The sequence below is a fragment of the Geotrypetes seraphini genome, chromosome 14, assembly GCF_902459505.1.
Source record: "Geotrypetes seraphini chromosome 14, aGeoSer1.1, whole genome shotgun sequence".
NCBI lineage: Eukaryota > Metazoa > Chordata > Amphibia > Gymnophiona > Dermophiidae > Geotrypetes > Geotrypetes seraphini.
The window spans coordinates 73,642,974-73,669,400 of record NC_047097.1 but is presented as its reverse complement, the minus strand read 5'-3'; the positions used below and the strand labels follow the sequence as shown (position 1 = coordinate 73,669,400).

The 26,427-nt window shown below is 48.9% G+C and overlaps 1 protein-coding gene and 3 non-coding genes across 4 annotated transcripts; all 4 read left to right on the top strand.

The window, feature by feature from the left end:
• The first annotated feature begins 49 nt into the window (after positions 1-49).
• RPL4 (ribosomal protein L4) lies at positions 50-25,926 on the top strand. Its single transcript, XM_033920238.1, has 10 exons — positions 50-193; positions 1,884-2,055; positions 3,585-3,691; positions 4,075-4,213; positions 13,148-13,272; positions 16,242-16,371; positions 17,292-17,448; positions 17,723-17,806; positions 24,985-25,105; positions 25,818-25,926. The coding sequence occupies exons 1-10, from the start codon at positions 191-193 to the stop codon at positions 25,851-25,853; spliced, it is 1,074 nt and encodes a 357-aa protein (XP_033776129.1). The 5' UTR covers positions 50-190; the 3' UTR covers positions 25,854-25,926.
• Positions 3,435-3,506, top strand: LOC117348721. The gene has a single exon (XR_004537042.1). It is a non-coding gene; the product is annotated as a small nucleolar RNA SNORD18 (small nucleolar RNA).
• Positions 3,903-4,003, top strand: LOC117348722. The gene has a single exon (XR_004537044.1). It is a non-coding gene; the product is annotated as a small nucleolar RNA SNORD16 (small nucleolar RNA).
• On the top strand, positions 4,318-4,388 carry LOC117348720. Its single transcript, XR_004537041.1, has one exon. It is a non-coding gene; the product is annotated as a small nucleolar RNA SNORD18 (small nucleolar RNA).
• Positions 25,927-26,427: the final 501 nt, after the last annotated feature.

The following is a 26,427-nucleotide window of genomic DNA, read 5'->3' as shown; positions in this document are numbered from 1 at the left end:
CATCGGGGAGCCGTGTCGGGCATTTTCTGGAGCGCTGCCGTGCGGGGCCGTTCCGGTTCGGCGAGCGAGGTGACGGGGCTCCAGGAGACATATAGTTCCCGGGGAGTGATGCGCACTTCCTTTTCCTTCTGCGGCCGCCGTCGAGAGAGGAGCGTGGAGCTCGAGCGGGCCGAGGGACCCTCTGCGAGCCATGGTGAGGCGCGGCGAAGGGGTCGGGTCCGGGGGGAGGCGAAGTGAGGGAAAGACGGGGCGCTGGTCGAGGAGGAGGGAGCCCTCCTAAGCGCGGCGGCGGCCTCTCCCTCGCTCTCTCTGGCGGTGGGGGATGGGCGCCCGGCCGCCCCGCGCTTTCTGATGGTGCCTCGGAAACGAGAAAAAGAAGCTGAGTAAAACTTATGACCATGTGCGCGGCTAATAGAAAGTTCAGGGGTAGGGAACTCCGGTCCTCGAGAGCCCTATTCCAGTCGGGTTTTCAGGATTTCCCTAATGAATATGCATGAGATCTATTTGCATGCACTGCTTTCAACGCATATTCATTGGGGAAATCCTGAAAATCCGACTGGAATACGGCTCTCGAGGACCGGAGTTCCCTACCCTGCACCAGAGGATATTTAAAAAGCACCACGTGAGAGGGAGGAACTGCAATTTGAAGTAGGAAAGATGGGGAGAATAACTACAGCTTCCAGAATCTGTGAAATCCAATGGAATGGCTTTAAATCAGGGGTCTCCAAGTCCCTCCTTGTGGGCCGCAATCCAGTCAGGTTTTCCGCATTTCCCCAATGAATATGCATTGACAGCAGTGCATGCAAATAGATCTCATGCATATTCATTGGGGAAATGCTGAAAACCCGACTGGATTGTGGCCCTCGAGGAGGGACTTGGAGACCCCTGGGTATAGGGACAGACAAAGATCTCAATATGTATACTTTGAAGGAAAGATGGGAGAAGAGAGATATGTTAGAGACATTGTCCTGGAGGACCACCAGGCCAATTGGGTTTTCAGGCTAGCCCTAATGAATATGCATGAGAGAGATTTGCATATAATGGAAGTGAGAGGCATGCAAATCTGCTCCGTGCATATTCATTAGGGTTATCCTGAAAACCTGATTGGCCTAGTGGTCCTCCAGGACAGGGTTGGAAACCACTGATCTAACTACGTGACATAAATGCACATGGGTCAGGTCTCTTTCAATTGAATGGGATGAGAGGGCATAGGATGAAGTTAAAAGGTGATAGACTCTGGAGTAATCAAAGGAAATACTTTTTTTACAGAAAGGGTGGTAGTTTATGGAACAGTCTCCCAGTAGAAGTGGTGGAGACAGACTGAATTCAAGAAGGCGTGGGATAGGCACATGGGATCTCAGCGAGAGAAAAAAATAATGGTTACTGTGGGTGGGCAGACTAGATGGGCCATTTGCCATCATGTTTCAATGTTACTGTGGATGGTGGCTCAGAAACTTGTTTCATCATGAGGTGGTTCTTTGGACCCATCCTAAATTCCTTACAAAAGTAGTCGGGTTTTTAGGATCGTAAAACCAAATGGAAAATAGCCAAAATCGCTTGGCTAATTTGCATGACCGGATCGGGAAATGGGCTGTTTTGTGAATCGGTTCGGTTAGCAGCAATCATTGCTAAACCTGTGGAAACAGGTTTAGCAACGATTGCTGATTTTAGTGAATCGGGCCCTAATCTCTAGATTTCACCTTACAACTTGCATTACAATTGAGAACAAGCTTTCCTTTATCAGCCACTCTCCTCTGTGTTCTTATTGATAAGGTAGTCGAAAATAGCATACCTATCACCTGATGATCAATCTGAAATGAATAAATTGGTCACCTTCCTTGGTATTCATTGTGTGCATTTACTTCCATCCGTTCTAATTTTAGGCTTGTGCGCGTCCTTTAATATCGGTGTACTCAGAAAAAGGGGAGGCATCAGGCAAAAATGTTACACTGCCAGCTGTCTTCAAGGCTCCCATTCGCCCTGATATTGTAAATTTTGTTCACACAAATTTACGTAAGAATAACAGGCAGCCCTATGCTGTGAGTGAACTAGCAGGTGAGTAGAACATAATATAGTTCTTTTAACTCATAAAGCAATGATTCTTTGAGCTTTAGTGTTAGTTAATTTTGTAATTAGTTACAAAACCTCCCCAAAATGTAAGCCCTTGTGCATTTAAGTGCTTATAAAATTACTTTGGGGTATATGCACATAGATGTGATGAGAATGATGGTGCAAGCTTGAGAGGAAAAGCTAGCCAAGGTTTAGCTGTGTATAGGGGTATTTGAGGAGGAATTTCACCTTTTATAACATATGCTTCTGCTCAGTAGTGATTAGAGGAGCTGCTTCTCTTTGTCCTTGAGCCTTACCTTCCATTGCCTCCAGTACAGCTAGATTGTAAGCCAAATTAGGCAAAGAGAGAACTTACTGAGCTTGGAGAAAAGTGAGGAATAAATCTAAAATTCAAATTGGTGCATGAAATTACTCTCCTTATGGCTGTGGTAAAAGAATCTGTTCATGGCTTAAAACGGTTTCCATTAAGTCTTGGGTTTTGTTTTAGTATGAACTATTACTTAGGCCTACCAGATTTTATGCAGCACTGTACACATGTGCTCTTCCCTAGATTATATATATTCAGTGCAGAACATGTGAAGGATGCTTTATCGAGGAGACAGGATAGATGCTAAAAGTGAGAATAAACTCATGAAGCACCACAAAGCTGATAAAGGTGACATCTCGTGTGGAGGGGGGGGAGCATTTTTCAGAACCTGGGCACTGCATCAGTGGCTTTAGGTCTGAATACTAAGAGGCAACTTCAAAACAATCTACGAAGGTGAGACCTTTGAAGTTAAGATGATATATTTTGCACACACCTGTCGAGACTTGACTACAGTTAGATTGTGATCCCGCTGGTACAGATAGGAAAACTTACAGTTCCTGATCACCATTCAATGTAAACTGTTTAGGATCCCCTTAGGATATAAATAATTAAAAATAAAATAGCCTAGTTTTCTTAACATATTATATATTCTACTACTTTTAATTTTCTGATACCCATTCCATCTACTTATTCCTGTTTCTCGCTCCTCCCTCCTCCCCCACTTTTACCTCAAGATTGTCATTGGAATGTTTTCCATGATTCACTGACCTAAAGAACTGCCTCTGAAAGCTTGTCAAATATATATTAAGACAAAAACGTCTTTTTATTGGACCATTTTGGGAGGTTTTATTTCTATTAACCAGATGTATGTTTGGTTTTTTTTATCAGAATGATAAAATGATAAATGGGCTAGTTTGCCCATTTATTGCTAGAAATTTAAAAATTTGCATTGTGCCAGGCAACTTCTTTATGGGAAAATGTTGAAGCAGGAAAGTCCAACATGGTAGCTAGTCTGTAACCATTGTGAGATTCTGCTAATTCTATGTGCACCTTTGTGCAGATATGATGATTTTCCACTTCATTGGTCCGTGTTTCTGAAACGCATGATTTTAGTGGAAGTTCTGATCTTTACTTTTTATTGGTGTGTGTGTGGGGGATGATTTTGGACTTGTATAATTACCATTTGAAACACTTTTTTTTTTTTAAGGGCACCAAACCAGTGCTGAATCCTGGGGCACTGGGCGTGCTGTTGCTCGTATTCCCCGTGTGCGAGGTGGTGGTACTCATCGCTCTGGCCAAGGTGCTTTTGGAAATGTATCCTTTGCTACTAGTGTTCCATCTGACCAATGTAAAAGTCTTTTGTGACACTGGAAAGTTACACACTAATGAAAAAAGCCATTTTTTATTTGTTGGAACACTACTCTGCTTTCTTTTTCTTGAGTACTTATGTTAGATTTTGATCATTACATTTTCAGCTAGTGTGGTGATGAATTCCTAGTGGAATGAATGCTACGCTACTTTTGCTTGCTATGATGTTGTAATTTGCGTCCTACTCTGTACACGGTGACAGTTGCCTGCTGTCGTTATGCTGGTACAGATGATTGACGAAAATTTATTGTCTGAGCAACACTTAAAAAAAAAAAAATAATAATAACCTTGAACTTTCAGAATGTTTCTTGACTGAAAAAAAAATTTAGATGTGTCGTGGTGGTCGCATGTTTGCCCCAACCAAAACGTGGAGGCGTTGGCACCGCCGTGTGAACACAACCCAGAAGCGTTATGCCATTTGCTCTGCCCTGGCAGCTTCAGCCCTCCCAGCACTGGTTATGTCCAAGGGTAAGTGCAAGTTTAACAGAAATATGGCATGTTCGCAGCTCTTATTTGCAAAAAGCCATCGTGCTGATGGAGACTTACTCAGTATAGTTCTTAAGAATTCTTTCTAGAAATGATGATTTCCACTTCATTGGTCCGTGTTTCTGAGACACATGATTTCAGTGGAAGTTCTGATCTTTATCTAGAAGAAATGAATTCTATGCTAGAGCACAAAGTTATTGGTACACCTTCAATTATACAATTTCAAATTATTTAAGTTTGAATGATCATACCCCCTTCCCAAAGATATGTATACTGGATGGAACATTTTATAAATTATATTGATACTTGTTCCATTTCTAACTTGCAGATGATACAATCTCTTGTGATTTAAGAACTTTAAGTTTGAGCTTGCAAGACTAGGAGACTTGGTATCCAAATGAGAGATGAAATTTTATATGGACAAATGCACATAGAGAAATCAAATTATAGCTACATAATATTAGATTCTATATTAGGAGCCACCAACCAGGAAAGGGATCCAAGTGTCAGTTGTGAACAATATGTTGAAATCATTTGTGTGGTAGACAAAACAAGTAGGATGTTAGGGAAAGAATAACTCCTGTCCTAATGCTTCTGTTGCTCCATGATACAACCACACCTTAAGCATTGTGTGCAATTAAACATAGTGCAATTAAAATGAGAGGTGATCCAAAGGGGATGGAATGAGTCCTCTCCTAGTAAAATAGAGGCTAAAGGGGGGGGGGTGCGATATGCAATGAACATTACTAAGTAGCAGGGCTGTGGAGTCGGTAGATAAATGTTCTGACTCCTCAGTTTTTTGTACTTCTGACTTAGACGCCGACTCCAGGTACCCGAAATTTCCTCCGACTCCACAGCACTGGTTAATTTTCAGATCGTTAAAATGGAATGTCAAGTTGAGAGAAATGAGCATTTTCGACACCACCTTCTTTTTGCTTTTAATCAAGGTTCTAAGGCCACAGAAGCTGCTCGCAACATTTGTGCTGTGTATATAGTGGGTGCTATAGCTGAAAGAATCGCTCGTGATTGGTATGCTAAGTTCAAAAATGGAGTCGGTAGATAAATGTTCCGACTCCTCAGTTTTTTGTACTTCTGACTCCGACTCCAGGTACCCGAAATTTCCTCCGACTCCGATTCCACAGCCCTGCTAAGTAGTACATTTAAAACAAACTGAAGAAAATGCTTTTTCACTCGAAGCGTAATCAAGCTCTGGTATTTACCAAGGGTTGTAGCTGGCTTTTTATTAAGTTCTGGAGGAAAAGTCCATACACTGTTTGGGGGGGGGGGGCTCAGGGAAAAGCTACTGCTCATTCTTGGAAAAAGCATTGTGGATTCTAACTTTTGGCATAATGAGAGATGCTTGTGATCTGGATGGACCACTATTGGAAACGGTAACGGGTCTGATGATCAACCCAGCTGAAAATTTGTACATTAACTCTATTTGAGTAGATATTGGAGCCTTACTTTAAAAGGTGTGGCAGAGAGGAACTTTGGATAATGGAAGTTGCAAAGTGGCACAACTTAATTCTTTAGCACTCTCCAGACCAGTAGAGGTTAACTTTACGAATGGGTATATATCTAATCATGACCAGCAGGTGGAGACTGAAAACAAAACTTTGGGACAGTATATACTATCCTCCCTTCTCTATTTCCCTCAGTCTTCTTTCAGTCTCCAGCAGGTGTTGAGTGATCTGTACCCATCTCTCTTGGTAGGGCTGTTGGAATTTGTTTAGGGGTTTATTGTCCCTGTTTTTGGCCGGACGGAGCTTGGTCGGGCCCTGTTTGGGGGTCCGTCCGACCTCGGGGGTGTCAAACCCGGCGGGTCACGAGCGGGGTCCCTCCCCCCACTTCCTCCACCTCCCCACATTTTTTTAGAGGAGCCTCAGCAGTAAGCCTTGCCCCCTAAGTCAAGCAAGGCATATTGCTTCGAGAGCCTGTGGAGTCTGTTCTGTAAAAAAAAAAAAAAAAATCCTGAGGTAGTGCTGGTCTGAAGGGTTGTTTCCCTTTAAGAAAACTGTATTTTACTGTATTTTTTCATGTAACCAGCACTTTTTTATAGCTAGGTCGCGTCTGGAGCAATTGTGCCCTTCTCCGGGGGAGTAGGCCACAATTTTAGTCCAGCCGCGAGGCACTCGCGGCCGGCCTGAACTCGGCGGTTTGGGTCGGTGAGGTGGTGGAGCTCCGTCGGCAGCGGCTGCAGGCGCCCAGAGCTCCCCGCCGATGGTGCCTCGCGAGTCGGCTTGGAGCAGTGGGGAAGCCCGGTCTTCCACAACCGCCCACGGAGGGATTCCCCGAAGGATTCCCTCTCAGCTGATTTTTTGACAGCTGATGCCGACTTGCCTGTCTTAGCGGCTGGGACTGTTCAGTCTTCTCAGCCGCTACAGGCCATGGAGGGAGCATTTTTGGCGGGAACTTCGCCATTTTCTTTGTCTGGCCCCTCCATTTTGTCTGCAACCTCAGGTGACCTTCCCCCTGTATGGCGAACACAGGGGCAGGTTTCAGCATGGACCCCTGCTGGGGCAGGGAGTCCCTGGGGACCCCCAGGGGTTTTTTGCCCCCAATTTATTTTCTTTCTTTGTGCGGACTTTTGGGGGTCCCACGTGCGCCTGGGGGGTTTCGGGGGGGGTTTCCCTCCGCGCCCCCTATGGCTTTGCCTCCCTCTTTTCGTTTGGCGTCCCCTCTTCCTCCTCCCTCATCCAAGCGCCCGCGGGGGGGCTTGGATTGCGAATTGGTGGGCGGAGGAGCGTGTTGGCCTGGTTGAGGACCTGGCTGCTTTGGCGGGCTTCCAGGATCCTCTAGAGGGGACGCCTGTTGGCAGCGGGGCGGCGGGTTTCCCGTCTTCCAGAGCAGATGCGTCCGTGGTGCGCTTTTTTATTCAGAGGGATGAGCTTTTAGACCTGTGTAGCAGGTCTCCTTGGTGCTGCATTTTTGCAGTGGCGCCGCTGGAGACCCCGCGTATGGGGGCCCCTCTGCTTCAGGGGGTCTGTCCTGGTTCCCGCTCTTTTCCTGTGCGTCAGGATTTGCGGGATTTTGTGTTGGCGCAGTGGCCTATGGGCGCAGTTTCGTTTGGTGTGCGCCTTGGCTCTTGGGTATCCCGTCCCGGAGGGAGGTAGGGCTACCTTAATTTCGCCAATGGGGAACGCGGTGGTCTCGGCACTTCCTAAGCGGCATACCGTGCCTGTTATGGACGGTTCTGCTCTTAGGGTCTCGGAGGCGCGTGCGTTAGAGACTCTTCTTAAGTGTGATTTTGATGTCTCTGCCTTTGGGGTCCAGGCGGCTGTTTGTGGGGAGCTAGTCGCTCGCGCCGTGTTTCGGTGGGCTGAGCGTGTCCTGGATCGGGAGTCTGATGACTGGTCTCTAGTGGATCAGGAGGTAGCGAAGATTGCGATGGCTGCCTCGTTCCTCTCAGATGCTCTTTATGACTTGGTGCGGATTTCGGCTAAGTCTATGGCATGGCCGCGCGGCGTATTTTGTGGCTGCGCGCTTGGGCGGCGGATTCTGCGTCCAAAGCTAAGTTTACTAAAGTTCCCTTTAGGGGGTCTTTTTGTTTGGAGAGGAATTAGATGAGTTGATTCAGACTCTGACGGACTCGAAGGTGCCCCGTCTGCCTGAGGACCGTGCCCGCCCTGCGTCTAGGTGTGGGGCTGCCCGGGGGCGTTTGCGGGAATTTCGCAAGTATCGCCCGGGGCGTGGGGCTGCTTCTTTCCCGGCTCAGGGTTTTTCCCGGGGTCGGTTCTTCCAGCGCATGCAGCCCTTTCGGGGGGCCCGTCGGGGGGCAGGGAATCCCTCCGCCGGTTCCCCCGCTTCCCGTCCTGCGCAATGACTCCTTGCCGGCGCCCCCTTTGGTTCCGGTGGGGGCCCGGCTGCGCAAATTTTTCCCCAAATGGGCCGAGATCGCGTCCGATCAGTGGGTCCTTGAGGTGGTGCGGGACGGTTACGCTCTGCAGTTTACCCGCTCTCTGCCGGACCTTTTCCTCGCTTCTCCATGTCAGACTCCATGGAAGACGCAGGCTTTTCGTCAGACCCTTCAGCGTTTGCTAGATCTCGAGGCAGTGGTGCCGGTGTCCCCTACGGAGTGGGGCACCGGCAGGTACTCCATTTACTTTGTGGTGGCCATAAAGGAGGGGACCTTTCGGCCCATCCTGGATGTCTCTCGATCTGACGGAGGCCTACTTGCAGGTTCCAATTCGGGCCTCTCATCAGCACTTCCTTCGCTTTGCGATCTTGGGGCGGCACTTTCAGTTCTGTGCGCTTCCCTTTGGTCTGGCCACGGCTCCTCGGACGTTCACCACGGTAATGGTGGTCGTCGCGGCAGCCTTGCGGTCGGTGGGCATCCTGGTTCTCCCCTACCTGGACGACTGGTTGATTCGGGCAAAGTCGTTGCAGGAGAGCTCCCGGGTTACGGCTCGGGTGGTGGAGTTTCTCCGGTCGCTGGGCTGGGTGGTCAACCTTTCCAAGAGTCGGTTGGTCCCGGCTCAGCGTCTGGAGTGCCTTGGGGTTATGTTCGACATCTCCTTGGGGAAGGTCTTCCTTCCAGAGGCCCGGGTGAGCAAATTGCAATCTCAGATTCGCCTGCTTTTGGCGTCCCGGGGTCCTCGGGCGCGAGATTTCCTCCAAGTCCTGGGGTCAATGGCGGCGTCCCTGGACGTGGTGAGGTGGGCGCGGGCCCACATGCGTCCTCTTCAGTATGCTCTGCTCCGGAGGTGGTCTCCCCGGAGGCAAGATTTGGATGTTCCGGTTCCCCTGCGAGGCTTGGCGCGCTGCAGTCTGCGCTGGTGGCTCCGGACCCCTCACCTGGTTCAGGGGGTGGGTCTGGATCTCCCGCAGTGGACGGTGCTCCTTACGGATGCGAGTCTCCTCGGTTGGGGGGCTCAGTTTATGGGCCACTCAGCTCGGGGCACCTGGTCCGCGGAGGAGGCCTCCTGGTCGATCAACGGGTTGGAGACCAGAGCGGTCAGGCTGGCGCTGTTAGCTTTCCACTCCCTTTTGCTGGGCAAGTCGGTCAGAGTCCTGTCGGACAATGCCACGGCGGTGGCTTATGTCAATCGTCAGGGGGGCACCAAGAGCACTCCTGTGGCGCAGGAGGCGGCTCGGCTCATGGTTTGGGCGGAGTCCCATCTTCTGGACCTCTCGGCTTCTCATATAGCCGGGGTAGAAAATGTTCAGGCAGACTTCCTCAGTCGTCACTTCCTGGATCCAGGAGAGTGGTTTCTCGGCGCCGGAGCGTTTCGGTTGATAGTGCAAGATTGGGGGCAGCCCCTGATGGACCTGATGGCCACGAGTGGCAACGCCAAAGTGCCCCGCTTCTTCAGTCGTCGCAGGGAAGGGCTGGCCGAGGGTCTGGATGCTCTGGTCCAGCCGTGGCCAACGGAGGGGCTGTTGTATGTGTTCCCTCCTTGGCCGCTGGTGGGCAGAGTGCTTCTTCGCATTGTTCACCATCCGGGTTTGGTGGTGCTGGTGGCTCCGGATTGGCCTCGACGTCCGTGGTATGCGGATCTGGTGAGGCACCTGGTGGCGGTTCCTCTTCCTCTGCCTCTCTCGGACGACCTTCTGATGCAGGGTCCCATTCCCATGTTCGACCCGTCTCTCTTCTGTCTTACGGCGTGGCTCTTGAAAGGGGTCGCCTTAGCAAGAAGGGATATTCAGACAAGGTGATCGCTACACTGTTGGGGTCCCGGAGGCTTTCTACCTCTCGGGCTTATGTGCGGGTTTGGCGTCTCTTTGAGGAATGGTGTCGGGCGCGGGGAGTGACCTCTTTTCGCGCTTCTCTGCCTAACATTCTAGAGTTCTTGCAGGATGGCCTGGATAGAGGCCTGGCTTGGTCTTCTCTCCGGGTTCATCTTGCGGCCCTGTTGACCTTTCGAGGGTTGGTGTCAGGTCAGCGTTTATCGGCTCTTCCTGATGTGATTCGGTTTCTGCGGGCGGCCACGTTGCTTAGGCCTCCCCTACGGCCCTCGGTTCCCTCTTGGGATCTTAATCTGGTTCTCTCTGTTTTGGTGCGCCCGCCTTTCGAGCCCTTGGACGACTGTTCTTTGAAGGACCTTACTTTGAAGGCGGTCTTTTTGGTGGCCATTACTTCTGCTAGGCGTATTTCTGAGCTGCAGGCTTTCTCTTGTAGGGCTCCCTTCTTGGAGTTGTCTAGGGAGCGGGTCGTCTTGCGGCCTGTTCCTTCCTTTCTGCCGAAGGTTGTTTCTCCTTTTCATGTCAATCAATCGGTGGTTCTCCCGGTCTTGGGTGGTCGGGAGGGCTCTTCTGAGCAACGGCAGCTGCGCAAGTTGGATGTCGGTCGGGTCCTTCGCTCTGATGTGCAGCGGACCCAGGAATTCCGGAAGTCCGATCATCTCTTTGTCCTCCTGGCTGGTCCTCGTCGGGGAGCTGGCGCTTCTAAGGCTACTATTGCGCGCTGGATCAAGGAGACGATTGCTTCCGCTTATCTTCTGAAACAGCAGCCTGTTCCGGAGTTTCTCAAGGCTCTTTCCACTCGGGGTCAGGCGGCTTCTTGGGCTGAGTCGTCGCTCGTGCCTCCGGTGGATATTTGTAAGGCTGCGGTTTGGTCCTCCTTGTATTCTTTTGTTAGACATTATCGGGTAGATGTTCAGGCGCGTCGGGACGCGGTGTTCGGTGAGCGTGTTCTGGTATCGGCCCTTCGGGGGTCCCGCCCGTGAGAGGGACTGCTTTGGTACGTCCCATTCGTAAAGTTAACCTCTACTGGTCTGGAGAGTGCTAAAGAAGGAGAAATTAGGTTCTTACCTGCTAATTTACTTTCTTTTAGCTTCTCCAGACCAGTAGAGGTCCCCACCCTGTCTGTTGTTGTTGTTGTTGTTGGGGCTGTTTTCGCGGGCAGTTTTTGTTTTTTGCTGCGGGTTCTAGTATTTTTCTAGGGCCGGGGAGAATTAAAGAACAGCGGCTGTGGCTCGGCTGGCTTAGCTGGCGAGCTGTGGGGACATTTTCCTTCGGGTATTTCTCCTCTGCATTTTCCAACAGCATTTGGGTATGTTATTTGTTACTCCTGTTCGGAGTATTGTTTTCTTCCTGTTTTCCAGTTCTTGGTTCTGCTTGGCTATTCGGCAGACTGAGGGAAATAGAGAAGGGAGGATAGTATATACTGTCCCAAAGTTTTGTTTTCAGTCTCCACCTGCTGGTCATGATTAGATATATACCCATTCGTAAAGTTAACCTCTACTGGTCTGGAGAAGCTAAAAGAAAGTAAATTAGCAGGTAAGAACCTAATTTCTCCTTATCTTTCAAGCTGAACGTTGAGTAGATTAATGGTTGGTACGGTGGCCTGTGAACCATGGGGACTGCATTTGATTTCTGCTGCAGCTTCCTGTGACTGAGCAAGTCGCTTAACCCTCCTATGATAGTACTCGTATATACAAATGTAAAATAGCTTTAATTGTAATCACAGAAAGGTGGTATATCAGATATACCAATCAGATCATCTCTTGCTTCATCAGCAGCAAACATGTGTTAAGTCCATCCAGCAGCAGGCAGAGATAAGAGAGATTTGTGATCATTGATACTGGATGGCATGCTCTTTAATCGCCCAGTATTCTGTCTCCAGCAGGCAGATGGATGACTTACCCTATGTTCCTGAATTGATGTGTGGTCAAGCTTCCATTGGGGTTTTCCCCCTTGGTTGAGACAGGGGGTTCGGCTACCTAGGTGCCTGGTAGGGCCAGGTCAATTTCCCTCACCCTGATCCTCCATCTCTGGGTCACTGACAGCCAGTCTTGCAGTCCCTTAAAGGTTTTAAAAAAAGAGCCTTTAAACCCAGGCTTCAGTTTGTGGGGGGGAACCAGAGTAACAGGCTTCTTCCCCAGTTACCTTGATTTTGGTGAGTAGAACCCCCCCCCCCCAAATAAAAGGAAACATTAAATGCCACTGTGTGCAGGGCAGGGGACCAAGTACTAGACTCTGGCAGCTCCCTGGGATGTGCAGCGTATCATCTATTCCTACTTTCTGGTGGTCCTTTCAAGGGCCTGGTGGCATCTAAGGTGATTAGTGGCTTCAAGAGGCTGTTTTTTCAGTCTACACGTTGGTAAGAAAGGCATCACCCTTAGTTATCCGGGCGCACTTAGGCAGTGTTGAATAAGTTTTTTGGGGGAAACATTTGCTAGGTGGCCAGCTGGTCTTTGGGTCATACATTAATCGGACATTACTGAGTGGATGTGGTGGTGCAGTCAAAGGCCTCTTGAGACTTTGATTCTGTCTGCCAGCAGCGTTAATTTCCACCCAGGTTGACTGCTTTGCTACGTTCCACGTGTTTGAATTTGTCTGCTGAAGTCAGAGAAGGAGAAACTCTTACCTGACGATTTTCTTTCCCTTAATCACAGCAGACGAATCCAGAGCCCTGCCCTTACGCTAGATGAGGTTCTTTTTCAGGTCTGTCTCTGTACATAGTTGCCTCTTTCTGTTCCTTCAAGAGTCATTTCTTGTAGGGACTATTTAGCTGTGTGAGGAGAGAGTCCTGTTCGTGATAGTTCTACTGTGTGTCGGAAGAATACTGGGTGATCAAGGAGCATGTCATCTTATATCAATCACAAATTGATGCTCTGGTGGTCGGACTTAACCCATATGTCTGGATTTGTCTGCTGTGACTAAGAGAGAGAAAATTATCAAGACACTTTCTCCTCTGATAATACATAAAATTATTAAGTGCTAACAATAAACTTTAGAGAATCTGAGTTTGATCACTGTACGAAGAGTGAACTTTTATAAGCACTACCTCCTGCAAATGATTCCATGGTTGACATATGTGGGGTGGGGGTGGTTTGCTATCTTTACCCCTTTTCTCTTACAAAATTCCCCTAATGACACATTTAGCATTGTTTTCTGGTATAGAATTGGGGCTGACTTTGTAAAGTATAGCTATAAGCACAATTGGATAACTTGTTTTGCTAACATGTTTTTAAGGTCACCGCATTGAAGAGATCCCAGAAGTTCCTCTAGTGGTTGAAGATAAGGTAGAGAATTACAAAAAGACCAAAGAAGCAGTGCTACTTTTGAAGAAGCTCAAAGCATGGAATGACATAAAAAAGGTGACTTGTTCTCTGTCCAGGTCTCCTTAAGAATTTGGACTTTGTAAAAATACTGAATGCTGTTAAGTCTTACAAACCTGTTGCCTAACATGGTGTAGCTGCTTATCTTTGGTACCGTTTTGTTTGGTATATTCTTTAGTTGTGGTACACAGCTCGGGTGTTTTCTGGGCAATATATTAGATGGCTTTAAAAAAAGGTTTGGACAAGCTCCTGGAGGAGAAGTCCATAGTCTGCTGTTGAGACAGACTTGGGTCGGTAGCATGGAATGCTACTATTTGAGTTTATGCCAAGTACTTGGATTGGCCTCAGTGAAGACGGGATACTAGGCTAGATGGACCGAGTAAGGCTATTCTTATGTTCTTAATAAACCTTGATAAATTTTCTAGTGCAATAGGTGTCATTCTGAACAAGTGGGTTTTATCCTAATGCAAGCCACCAAAAACCCGCTCACATTAAATAAGTGATTAATATTTAAATGTTAATTTACCATAAAATCTTAACTTCTAAAAGTATCTATTTTTTTTAGATTTTTTAAATTTTTCTTTTCTTCTTATTACCTATATTCATTAGATAGCTTCATACTAACACACTTATACATGCACAACTCTTATTTGACTGAAAAAAGTGACTTTAACGCCATTTAAATTTCACACTTAGCTTAGCACAGTGTTTGGTCTCAGGAAATGCCACTTCAAAGAGGCCAACGTTTCATGGGAATGTCTGCAACCGCTGCTTCAGGGCCGAGTTGTAGGCATTTCAAAATTACTACATACAAGAAAAAATCTTGTCAGAATTATCCTTAAACGACCAAACAAAAATCTAAAAATACTACAAACTTATTACACTGTGTTGTCCTGTCAACTAATTTCAGATAAAAGTTCAAAATGTGACAGCCTCATTAACCCCTGCAACTCTGATTGGAGCAAGGAGCGTGGCAACTACGCTGATCAATCCAGTCGTTGACTGTGCGTAGGCTCCATCTCTGAGGCTGATTTTGTGTTAGCCATGAACAAGACTTATTTACAGGCAGCTGGGGTTCCTGCATCTGTCCCGGGGAACTCTGGGCCTTCTAGGGGTTTTTTTACCTGCTGCTCCGGTTCAGGCTCCTGCTGCCATCATCCAAGTAGCCACAAGTGGTTTGGGACAAGCATATTTTATGGCAGATCTAGTTTCTCTGGATGAGGAGTTGGATCTTGGGGTGAGACTCCAGAATCCTCTAAGGGGGGTCTGATGTGGAGGATTTTTGGAGGCGTTGGTTGGCAAGGATGCATTAACTGTGTGCATTTTTCACCAGGATGAGCTGTAAGAGCTTATTCTTCAGGTGTCTTTGGTTTTACGCTTTGAGGACGAAGCTGTGGAGCCTCTGCGAGTGATCCGGTTGGCATCATGCGCTGGATATTCGGGATGTGGTGTATGCTCAGTGGAAGATTCCGGATGCTCTTTTGCTTGGAACGGTCCATGGCCAGACTCTACTCCATTCCTGATGGGGATAGAGAGATACTTTAAAGTCTCCTGTAATTGATGCTGTGGTCTCCGCTCGAAGATGTACAGTGCCAGTTGAGGGTGGTTTGGCCCTGAAAGACCCTCAGGACTGTAAGATGGAGGCTCTCTAACAATTTTGATGTGGCGGTCTTGTAGGCCGGGCATGTTTCTGGTGGTTTGGGCAGGTCCTGGACCCTGAGTCGACTGGTCCTTAGTGGATCAAGAGGTGGCTAACATTGAGCTTGGTGCTTCTTATCTTTCTGATGCCATGTATGATCTATTGCGGGCTTCGGCCAAGTCCAGTTAGTTTCTGCTTGGCTATTCGTCAGACTGATTGTAGATGGGACTGCATAGCCCACTTCTACTTTAGCCAAAAGTCAGTGTCTGTCTCCACCTGCTGGCAGAGGAGCGTAAAGCCATCCATTCTGTGCCGGTCTGGAGGGACTAAAAAAGAGAAAATTAGCAGGTAAGAACCTAATTTCTCCTTAGCTGTTAAGGAGTGTACTAAAAACTGCAAATAAAATTACAGAGCATATACATAAGAATGGATAACATAAGAATAGCCTTACTGGGTCAGACCAATAGTCCATCTAACCCCATATACTATCTTCATGGTGGCCAATCCAGGTCACAAGTACCTGGTAACAAACCCAAATAGTAGCAACATTGAGACAAAGCCAAAATAGATTTAGTCAAGGGAAATCTTGCCTCACCAATCTACTGTATTCAAAGGAGTGAAACATGGATAAAGGTGAACCGGTTGATATTGTGTATTTGGATTTTTAAAAGGCATATAGGAGGTAATTAGGTTCTTACTGTTGCTAATATTTTCTTGTAATTCCACACAATTCTTGGACTAGCTCTGGTGAATATGGAAAAAATAACCCACTGGTCTAGGAATAGAGTGGGATTGTACAAAAGCTCTGTGTCATCAGTAAATTTAGTCGCTTGTTAGTCCCATCTCTAGATTATTGATATATTAAGATCTTGATTGAGAATATTCACCTTTTAATCTTACTCGCATTTTCTATCTTTTAACCAGTTCTTAATCCATAATAGGACATTGTTCATAGTTTAATGGGGTGCTCTAACCATTCCATAACAAATGGAATACTGAAATTCCCTGAATCCTACTGGATCAGTTGAGTTGTACTCAAATTAAATTCCTCCTAATTTGTTTTATATGTTGATGCTGGTTCTGATTGTTCAAAATTTATTTTAATATGTGAATGCAATTGTCTCTTCTTTAGTGGTTTCCCTGTTGGACATATGTAGTATCTGGATCTCCTCTTCTCTTGGGGTAACCCTTAGAGAAATTTGTTTGTATAATTTTTTTTTTTTTTGGGGGTGGGGGTTAACTTTAAAACTGAGGTGATGGGTAGCACTATGCCTTGTAACTTGCAGGATTTCACTAGCCGTTCTGGATTGGTCTAGTATAAAGAAAACTAATAGGTAAACCATGTCAGTTTTCACAATGTGTTTTTTAGGTCTATGCCTCTCAGCGCATGCGTGCTGGTAAGGGTAAAATGAGAAATCGCCGTCGCATTCAGCGCAGGGGGCCTTGCATCATATACAATGAGAACAATGGTATCATCAAGGCTTTCAGAAATATTCCAGGTAATCTTACTGCAGTGAATGGCATGGTCATTTCCACGTCATTGGTCTGGTTTGCCTTTCAATCTCATGTCCATTTCAGTATGTTTAATTTCCTGTAGTGAGAATACTTAGGCTGTGTATAGTGAGATAAGGCAGTGACGGGTCAAAAGCGCGCAAGGAGAAAGGCGCACGGACAACTGAGCGCAGGGCTTAATCACGCCAAAGAAAACCCGTATTTTAAAAGGCTCTGATGGGGGGGGTGTGGTGGGGAACCCCCCCACTCTACTTAATAGGAATTGCACTGCCTCACACTGCCATGTGTGGGTTGTGTAACCCCCACATTATACTTAAAACTTAACTTTTTCCCTAAAAAACAGGGAAAAAGTTAAGTTTCCAGTATGAGGGGTTTACAACGCCCCCCCAACGCGATCTAAATTAAGTAAAGTGGGGGGGTTCCCCACCAACATCCCCCGTCGGAGCCCTTTAAAATACGTTTTTTCTTCGGCGTGATGAAGTCCTGCGCTCAGTTGTCGGCACGCCTTTGTCCTCGCGCGCTTTAGACTATGAACCAGATAAGGCAGTGGTTGAGAATTGAAGTCTGAGCTTCTCTGTGAATGGCGTTGAGTTGTTCAGTTGGTATTTCCATGAATAATTGATTGCATAGTCCCACCATTCTCTGCTGAAATGTGAATATCTATGGGGAGTGGGGTACATGTTGCCTACTTTCAGCTAGGTATCTGCAAGTCCTCTCCATTATCCAGCTTTACCCAGTGTTTGAGTAAAGGGCTAGCTATCACCATGGATCCATCCAATACCCAGCTGCTGGCTCCCCTGTACTCTACACCTATGCGTTTTGTTCATGCAATGGGATAGACGAAAGATGCATCTGCAAAAGGAAGATTTCGTAATAGTACTGTGATATATATTTTTTTTCCTTTTAGGCATCACTCTTCTTAATGTAAACAAACTTAATCTCTTGAGATTGGCTCCTGGAGGGCATGTTGGACGTTTCTGTATCTGGACAGAAGGTGCCTTCCGCAAACTGGATGATTTGTATGGCACCTGGCGCAAAGCTGCCACCCTAAAATCCAAATACAAGTAAGGGCTTTGGTTTCCATTGAAGTACAAGCAAGAAATGTTTTGGGCTGTGCCTCAAACTCTGGTCTGTCCATTGCAGCACTTCAGTTTTGAGTTAATAATAATAACAGTTTATATACTGCAGGACTGTAAAGTTCTATGTGGTTTACAGAGATTAAAAGATGGTACAGATTGATTGAACTTAACAGAGGTGAAAGCTAGTGATTAACAGCTCAAGGGATCAGTTATTGAGGAGTTGGATAATTATGTCTGAAAATTCATTTTTGTATTCTAGCCTTCCTATGCACAAGATGACAAACACCGACCTTAGTAGAATCTTGAAAAGTCAAGAGATCCAGAAAGCTTTGCGTGCTCCAAAGTAAGTCTTAGCCTGGTGTATGGCATTTGAAGGCAAGTGCCACTGGCGGAATTCTGCACAAAATAATTGAAAATTCTGTGTACAATATTTCAAAAGTCTGCAAAGTTTATTTGTAGTGTCTTTTGTATAGACTTCCCTTATCCTAAGGCCTGAACTTCTTTTTCCTTTCTCAGGTATTTCAGCTTCCTCTGTTCCTTCTCTCACTCCAACTACAGTTTTGTCCCCCTCTAAATCCCATCTCTCACTTACACCCTGAATCCCCTCCCTGCTCTCCCGCAATGGTGTGGCAACTTTCCCTCCCTCTTGTCACAGGCTAAGAATCTCTTCCCCCTCTCCCCCTTGTCTCCCTCTATCCATGGTCAAGGATCTCTTCCTTCCTCCCTACCATCCCTTTCTGGTTTGTCACTCTCATCTTTACCATTCCCTCTACCCCCACTTGTAGGTCCAGCATCCATGTCCCCTCACCTCTTGCATCTTTCTCTCTTCCCACTTTTCTATCTGGTCTGGGTCACACCCCCTACCACCCCTTATGGGTGCAGCATCTTTCTCCCTTCCCACTTTTCTATCTGGTCTGGGTCACTCCCCCCCTACCCCCTTTATGAGTCCAGCATCTTTCTCCCTTCCCACTTTTCTATCTGGTCTGGGTCACTCCCCCCACCCCCTTTATGAGTCCAGCATCTGTCTCCTTTCCCCTCCACCCTGTAGGTCCAGGACCCTTGTCCCCTCCCCCTTCTGCAGATCTGCCCTCTCGCTGTGACACCCCCCCCACACACTGCATCTCCCTGCCATCCTGCTCCTGACCCAACAACCCTCTCTCCCACCTTGCAAGCAGCTTGTTTACAGCACTGCCTTTGCTGGCCGACCACTGCTGCTGCTTTGGGAGGTCCCACGTGTAAGAGAAACCAGCTCGAAGAGGGAGTGGGTCTGATCGGGGACCAGACCTGATTGGGGGAAGGGGAGAGAGGGGGTTGTTGGGTTAGGAGCAGGACCAGGAGTGCGGGAGATGACAGATGGTGTCTACCGCATATATTCTGTGTAGTAGTGCAGAGTTCCTGCAGGAGTATGGAGCTGTATGTGTGAAGAGACCATAAAATACAAGGTGTTGACAACTAATTGGAGATCTTTCAAGCTTTAACATTTTAATGGTACCAAAAGGCCAATCTGGTAGATTTACTGCACCTAAAAGATTGCATTTTCCAGTTTGGATTCTCAAGTAATAACACTTGGGGATCATCTCTGAGGAACAATAAACAATTTCTTTAGCACTCTCCAGACCAGTAGAGGTTAACTTTACGAATGGGTATATATCTAATCATGACCAGCAGGTGGAGACTGAAAACAAAACTTTGGGACAGTATATCCTAGCCCCTCCTCTCTATTTCCCTCAGTCTTCTTTCAGTCTCCAGCAGGTGTTGATGTGATCTGTACCCATCTCCCTTGGTAGGGCTGTTGGAATTTGTTTAGGGGGTTTATTGTCCCTGTTTTTGGCCGGACGGAGCTTGGACGGACTCTGTTTGGGGGTTCGTCCGACCTCGGGGGTGTCAAACCCGGCGGGTCTCGAGCGGGGTCCCTCCCCCCACTTCCTCCACCTCCCCATATTTTTTTAGAGGAGCCTCAGCAGTAAGCCTTGCCCCCTAAATCAAGCAAGGCATATTGCTTAGAGAGCCTGTGGAGTCTGTTCTGTAAAAAAAAAAAAAAAAAATCCTGAGGTAGTGCTGGTCTGGAGGGTTGTATCCCTTTAAGAACACTGTATTTTACTGTATTTTTCATCTAACCGGCACTTTTTTACAGCTAGGTCGCGTATGGAGCAATGAGCACTTCTAAAGGGAAAAAGTGCTCATTGTGCTCCAGACGCGAGGCACTCGCGGCCGGCCTGTGCAAGCGGTGTTCAGGCCGGTGCGGTGGAGGAGCTCCGTCGGCAGCGGCTGCAGGCGCCCAGAGCTCCCCGCCGATGGTGCCTCGCGAGTCGGCAGGGAACGGTGGAGAAGCCCGGTCTTCTCCGTCCGCCCACGGAGGGATTCCCCGAGCCGCCGACGGTCGGGTTTTAGAGGATTCCCTCTCAGCTGATATTTTGACAGCTGATGCCGGCTTGCCTGCTTTAGCGGCTGAGACTTTTCAGGTCTCTCAGCCGCTGCAGGCTATGGAGGGAGCTGTTTTGGCGGGAAAGACGCCATCTTCTCTGTCTGGCCCCTCCATTTTGTCTTCCACCTCAGGTGACCTTCCCCCTGTTTTGTCTAAGCAGGGGCAGGTTTCTGCTGGGTCCCCTGCTGTGGCAGGGAGTCCCTTGGGACCCTCGGGGGGTTTTTCCCCTGATTTTTTCTTTTCTTTATGCAAAGCCTATTTTCAGGCGGCTGGGGGTCCCGGTTGCGCCCAGGGGGTTTCGGGGGGTGGGATTTCCTCCGCGCTCCCTGCGGCTTTGCCTCTCTCGTCTGACATGACGTCCCCTCCGCCGCCTCTCTTGTCCAAGCGTCCGCGGGTGTCGTGGGACGAGGATTTGTGGTCGGAGGAACGTGTCGGTCTGGAGGAGGACCTGGACCCTTCTGAGGAATTCCAGGACCCTCTGGAGGGGACGGAAGCTGGCGGCGGGTTGTCGGGTTTCCCGTTCTCCAGTGACGAGGCGTCCGTGGTGCGCCTTTTTCAGAGAGATGAGCTGCCTGACCTTATTCAACAGGTTTCTTCGGTTTTGCGTTTTGAGGACGCGCCGCCGGAGACTCCGCATGTGGGGGACCCTCTGTTACGAGGGATCCGTTCCGTTTCCCGCTCTTTTCCTATGCATCAGGATATTCGGGATATTATTCTTGAGCAGTGGAAAACGCCGGAGACGCCGTTTCGGCTGGCGCGCAGCATGGCTCGCCTGTATCCCATTCCTGAAGGGGATCGGGCTACGTTAGCTTCGCCAGTCGTGGATGCGGTGGTCTCGGCTATTTCCAAGCGGCATACCGTGCCTGTTGAGGGCGGTTCTGCCTTGCGGGACTCTGAGGAGCGCAAATTGGAGAACATCCTTAAGCAAAATTTTCAAGTCTCTGCCTTTGGGGTCCAGGCGGCTATTTGTGGGGGACTGGTCGCTCGCGCCGTGTTTCGGTGGGCGGAGCGGGTCTTGGATCGAGAGTCTGATGACTGGTCTCTGGTGGATCAGGAGGTGGCGAAGATTGAGATGGCTGCCTCATTCCTCTCTGATGCTCTGTATGACTTGGTGCAGATCTCGGCTAAGTCTCTGGCTTTTGGCGTGGCCGCAAGGCGTGTGTTGTGGCTGCGCGCTTGGGCGGCGGATGCTGCGTCCAAAGCTAAGCTTACTAAATTTCCCTTTCGGGGGTCGTTTTTATTTGGAGAGGACTTGGATAAGTTGATTCAGACTCTGTCGGACTCGAAAGTTCCCCGTTTGCCGGAGGACCGTGCCCGCCCGGCGTCTCGGGGTGGTGCGGCCCGGGGGCGTTTGCGGGAATTTCGCAAGTATCGCCCTGGGCGTGGGGCTGCTTCTTTCCAGTCTCCGGGGTTTTCCCGGGGTCGGTTCTTCCAGCGCATGCAGCCCTTTCGGGGGGCCCGTCGGGGGGCAGGGAATCCCTCCGCCGGTTCCCCCGCTTCCCGTCCTGCACAATGACGCCTTGCCGGCGCCCCCCTTGGTTCCGGTGGGGGCCCGGCTGCGCGACTTTTTTCCCAAATGGGCCGAGATCACGTCCGATCAGTGGGTCCTGGAGGTGGTGCGGGACGGTTATGCCCTGGAGTTCGCCCGCTCTCTGCCGGATTTTTTCCTCGCTTCTCCATGTCAGACTCCTGGGAAGACGCTGGCGTTTCGCCAGACCCTTCAGCGCTTGCTAGATCTCAGGGCAGTTGTTCCAGTGCCCCCCCCGGAGTGGGGCACGGGCAGGTACTCCATTTACTTTGTGGTGCCCAAGAAGGAGGGGACTTTTCGGCCCATCCTCGATTTGAAAGGGGTCAACAGGGCTCTCAAGGTTCCCTCTTTCCGTATGGAAACGCTGCGGTCGGTCATTCTGGCGGTTCAGCCGGGGGAGTTTCTCACTTCTCTCGATCTGACGGAGGCCTACTTGCATGTTCCCATTCGGGCCTCTCATCAGCGTTTCCTGCGCTTTGCGATCTTGGGTCGGCACTATCAGTTCTGTGCGCTTCCCTTTGGGCTGGCCACGGCTCCCCGGACGTTCACCAAGGTGATGGTGGTCGTCGCGGCAGCCTTGCGGTCGGAGGGCATCCTGGTACACCCCTACCTGGACGACTGGTTAATTCGGGCCAAGTCGTTGCAGGAAAGCTCCCGGGTTACGGCTCGGGTGGTGGAGTTTCTCCGGTCGCTGGGCTGGGTGGTCAACCTTTCCAAGAGTCGGTTGGTTCCGGCTCAGCGTCTGGAGTACCTCGGGGTGCTATTCGACACCTCCTTGGGGAAGGTCTTCCTCCCAGAGGCCCGGGTGAGCAAATTGCAATCTCAGATTCGCCTGCTTTTGGCGTCCCGGTGTCCTCGGGCGCGAGATTTCCTCCAGGTCCTGGGGTCGATGGCGGCGTCCCTGGACGTGGTGAGGTGGGCGCGGGCCCACATGCGTCCTCTCCAGTATGCTCTGCTCCGGAGGTGGTCTCCCCAGAGGCACGGGATGGATGTTCCGGTTCCCCTGCGAGGCTTGGCGCGCTGCAGTCTGCGTTGGTGGCTCCGGACCCCTCACCTAGTTCAGGGGGTGGGTCTGGATCTTCCGCGGTGGACGGTGCTCCTTACGGATGCGAGTCTCCTGGGTTGGGGGGCCCAGTGCCTGGGTCACTCAGCTCAGGGAACCTGGTCCACGGAGGAGGCCTCCTGGTCGATCAACGTGTTGGAGACCAGGGCGGTCCGGCTGGCGCTGTTGGCCTTCCACTCCCTTTTGTTGGGCAAGTCGGTCAGAGTCCTGTCGGACAATGCCACGGCGGTGGCTTATGTCAATCGTCAGGGGGGCACCAAGAGCACTCTGGTGGCGCAGGAAGCGGCTCGGCTCATGGTTTGGGCGGAGTCGCATCTTCTGGACCTCTCGGCCTCTCACATTGCCGGGGTAGAAAACGTTCAGGCGGACTTCCTCAGTCGTCACTTCTTGGATCCGGGAGAGTGGTGTCTCGGCGCCGAGGCGTTTCAGTTGATAGTGCGTGCTTGGGGGCAGCCCCTGATGGATCTGATGGCTACAAGTGGCAACGCCAAAGTACCCCGCTTCTTCAGTCGTCGCAGGGACGGTCTGGCCGAGGGTCTGGATGCTCTGGTCCAACCGTGGCCAACGGAGGGGCTGTTGTATGTGTTCCCTCCTTGGCCATTAGTGGGCAGAGTACTGCTTCGCATTGTTCGCCATCCGGGGCTGGTGGTTTTGGTGGCTCCGGATTGGCCTCGTCGTCCGTGGTATGCGGATCTGGTGAGGCATCTGGTGGCGGATCCTCTTCCTCTGCCTCTCGGGTGCGATCTTCTGACGCAGGGTCCCATTCCCATGTTCGACCCGTCTCCCTTTTGTCTTACGGCTTGGCTCTTGAAAGGGGCCGCCTGAGTAAGAAGGGATATTCCGACAAGGTGATCTCTACACTTTTGGGGTCCCGGAGGCTTTCTACCTCTCGGGCTTATGTACGGGTTTGGCGTCTTTTTGAGGAATGGTGCCGAGCGCGGGGAGTGGTCTCTTTTCGCGCTTCTCTGCCTAACATTCTAGAGTTTTTGCAGGATGGCCTGGATAGGGGCCTGGCCTGGTCTTCTCTCCGGGTTCATCTGGCGGCCCTGTCGGCTTTTCGGGGGCTGGTGACAGGTCAGCGTTTGTCAGCCATTCCTGATGTGATTCGCTTTCTTAGGGCGGCCAAGTTGATCAGGCCTCCCATAAGGCCCTCGATTCCCTCTTGGGATCTCAATCTGGTTCTCTCTGTTCTAGTGCGCCCTCCTTTCGAGCCGTTGGATGGCTGTTCGTTGAAGGACCTTACGCTGAAGTCGGTCTTTTTGGTGGCCATTACTTCCGCTAGACGGGTGTCTGAGCTACAGGCTTTCTCTTGTAGGGCTCCCTTCCTGGAGTTTTCGAAGGAGCGGGTTGTTTTGCGGCCTGTTCCTTCCTTTCTGCCGAAGGTAGTTTCTCCTTTTCATGTCAATCAATCGGTGGTCCTCCCGGTCTTGGGTAGTCGGGAGGGTTCTTCTGAGCAACGACAGCTGCGCAAGTTGGATGTCGGTCGGGTCCTCCATGCTTATGTGCAGCGGACCCGGGATTTTCGGAGCTCCGATCATCTCTTTGTGCTTCTGGCGGGTCCTCGTCGGGGGGGCTGGCGCTTCTAAGGCTACTATTGCGCGCTGGATCAAGGAGACGATTGCTTCCGCTTATCTTCTGAGTCAGAAGCCGGTTCCGGAGTTTCTCAAGGCTCATTCCACTAGGGGTCAGGCAGCTTCTTGGGCTGAGTTGTCGCTCGTGCCTCCGGTGGATATTTGTAAGGCTGCGGTTTGGTCCTCCTTGCATTCATTTGTTCGGCATTATCGGGTAGATGTTCAGGCGCGTCGGGACGCGGTGTTCGGTGAGCGTGTTCTGGTATCGGCCCTTCGGGGGTCCCGCCCGTGAGAGGGACTGCTTTGGTACGTCCCATTCGTAAAGTTAACCTCTACTGGTCTGGAGAGTGCTAAAGAAGGAGAAATTAGGTTCTTACCTGCTAATTTACTTTCTTTTAGCTTCTCCAGACCAGTAGAGGTCCCCACCCTGTCTGTTGTTGTTGTTGTTGGGGCTGTTGCGCGGGCAGTTTTTTGGTTTTTGCTGCGGGTTCTAGTATTTTTCTAGGGCCGGGGAGAATTGAAGAACAGCGGCTGTGGCTCGGCTGGCTTAGCTGGCGAGCTGTGGGGACCTTCTTCCTTCGGGAATTTCTCCTCTGCATTTTCCAACAGCATTTTTGGGTATGTTATTTGTTACTCCTTTCGGAGTATTGTTTTTTCTCTCTGTTGTTTTCCAGTTCTTGGTTCTGCTTGGCTATTCGGCAGACTGAGGGAAATAGAGAGGAGGGGCTAGGATATACTGTCCCAAAGTTTTGTTTTCAGTCTCCACCTGCTGGTCATGATTAGATATATACCCATTCGTAAAGTTAACCTCTACTGGTCTGGAGAAGCTAAAAGAAAGTAAATTAGCAGGTAAGAACCTAATTTCTCCATATTATATTGAGGTTATTGATTTTAAACATGCACATAATCCAACATATGCTTACATTAAAAACAGCAAGAAGATTCGACGTAGAGTTCTAAAGAAGAACCCACTGAAGAACTTGCGGGTTATGTTGAAACTGAACCCATATGCCAAGACTGTCCGTCGCCGTGCTATCCTGCGTCAGGCTCAGAACGTGAGTACAGCACTTCTGTCACCTTCATGCCAAATAGCAGTTCTGTAGCCCAGTGTTCAGAATTAACCTCAGTTGGCATGAAAAATATCTGCATATGGTGCTTCTAGTGCATGTTGATACTTGGAGAATTGTTAGCAGTAGTGAGTTGAGAAATTGTTCCATTCCCAAACATACTATTGACTGTACTGGATGCATCTTAGAAAAGCAGCAACTAATTGTACTTTTCAAGGGCAACAGGTGCTGTTAGCCAGTTCTGTTAACGTGTGGATTTCAAGCATTATCCCAGGACAAGCAGGCAGCATATTCTTAACTGATGGGTGACGGCACCGACGGAGCCCCAATACGGACAATTTTAGAGTGATTGCACTCTAAGAACTTAGAAAGTTCTAGTTAGGCCGCACCGTGCATGTGCGAGTGCCTTTCCGCCGGTGGAGGCGCGCGGTCCCCAGTTCTGTTAACGTGTGGATTTCAAGCATACCTGTCCCTCGCTTTCTTGAATTCAGATACAGTTCATATTTATTGTCGAATCCAGAACTGACTGGGCATGCTCCTTAGACTGCTTTGAGAACCATTGCTGTAGATGAATGGCATCCAGGAAGTTTTGATGAGACTCTTGTAAGCTTTTGAATGTACAAGGGAGAGTGGTTTAGTATAAGATTGTGTAGGCTTAATGTAAATTAACATTTATCCCTTTTTTTTTTTTTTTTTACAGCTGAAACTGAAAACTGAAAAGAAGACCACCAAATAAGTATTTGGCAGTACTTTTTTGTCTCCTATTAAAGAGTTGTAAGGTGACGATAATAAAACAATTATGAAGTGTGTGTATAGTGTCATGCTGAATTGATTGGGATATCTGCCACCTAGTTTGGAAGTGAAGCGGATCAACTGATTTTAATACAGCTGCATTACAATTGAGCAAACCAATTGGATCTGCTTTTTATCTAGAATTACCTTATGTTTTGTAGCCTTCTAAGTTGAGTACCTGAATGTAAACCACTTAGGCTATAAGAGGTATATAAATACAACAAATGAGATTATATTAACAAAGGAATGAGCCACCACTTTGTATCTTTGCAACATCAGGATTATGTCGGAGTAGACAGAAGTTGCTTTTAAAGGACTTTGGGCAAGGCCTGATTTCATTTATACTTTATAAAAAGCTTTCCTTTTTTTTTTTTTAATAAATCTTTATTCATTTTAAATCTTTCAACAAGTGTACAATAAAATCCTCATTTAATATACATCACTTGAAGCTCTATATTTTTCTCAAGAAAAAGATTATATCCCACCCCACTCTCCCAAAAATTATAGTCAAATATAAT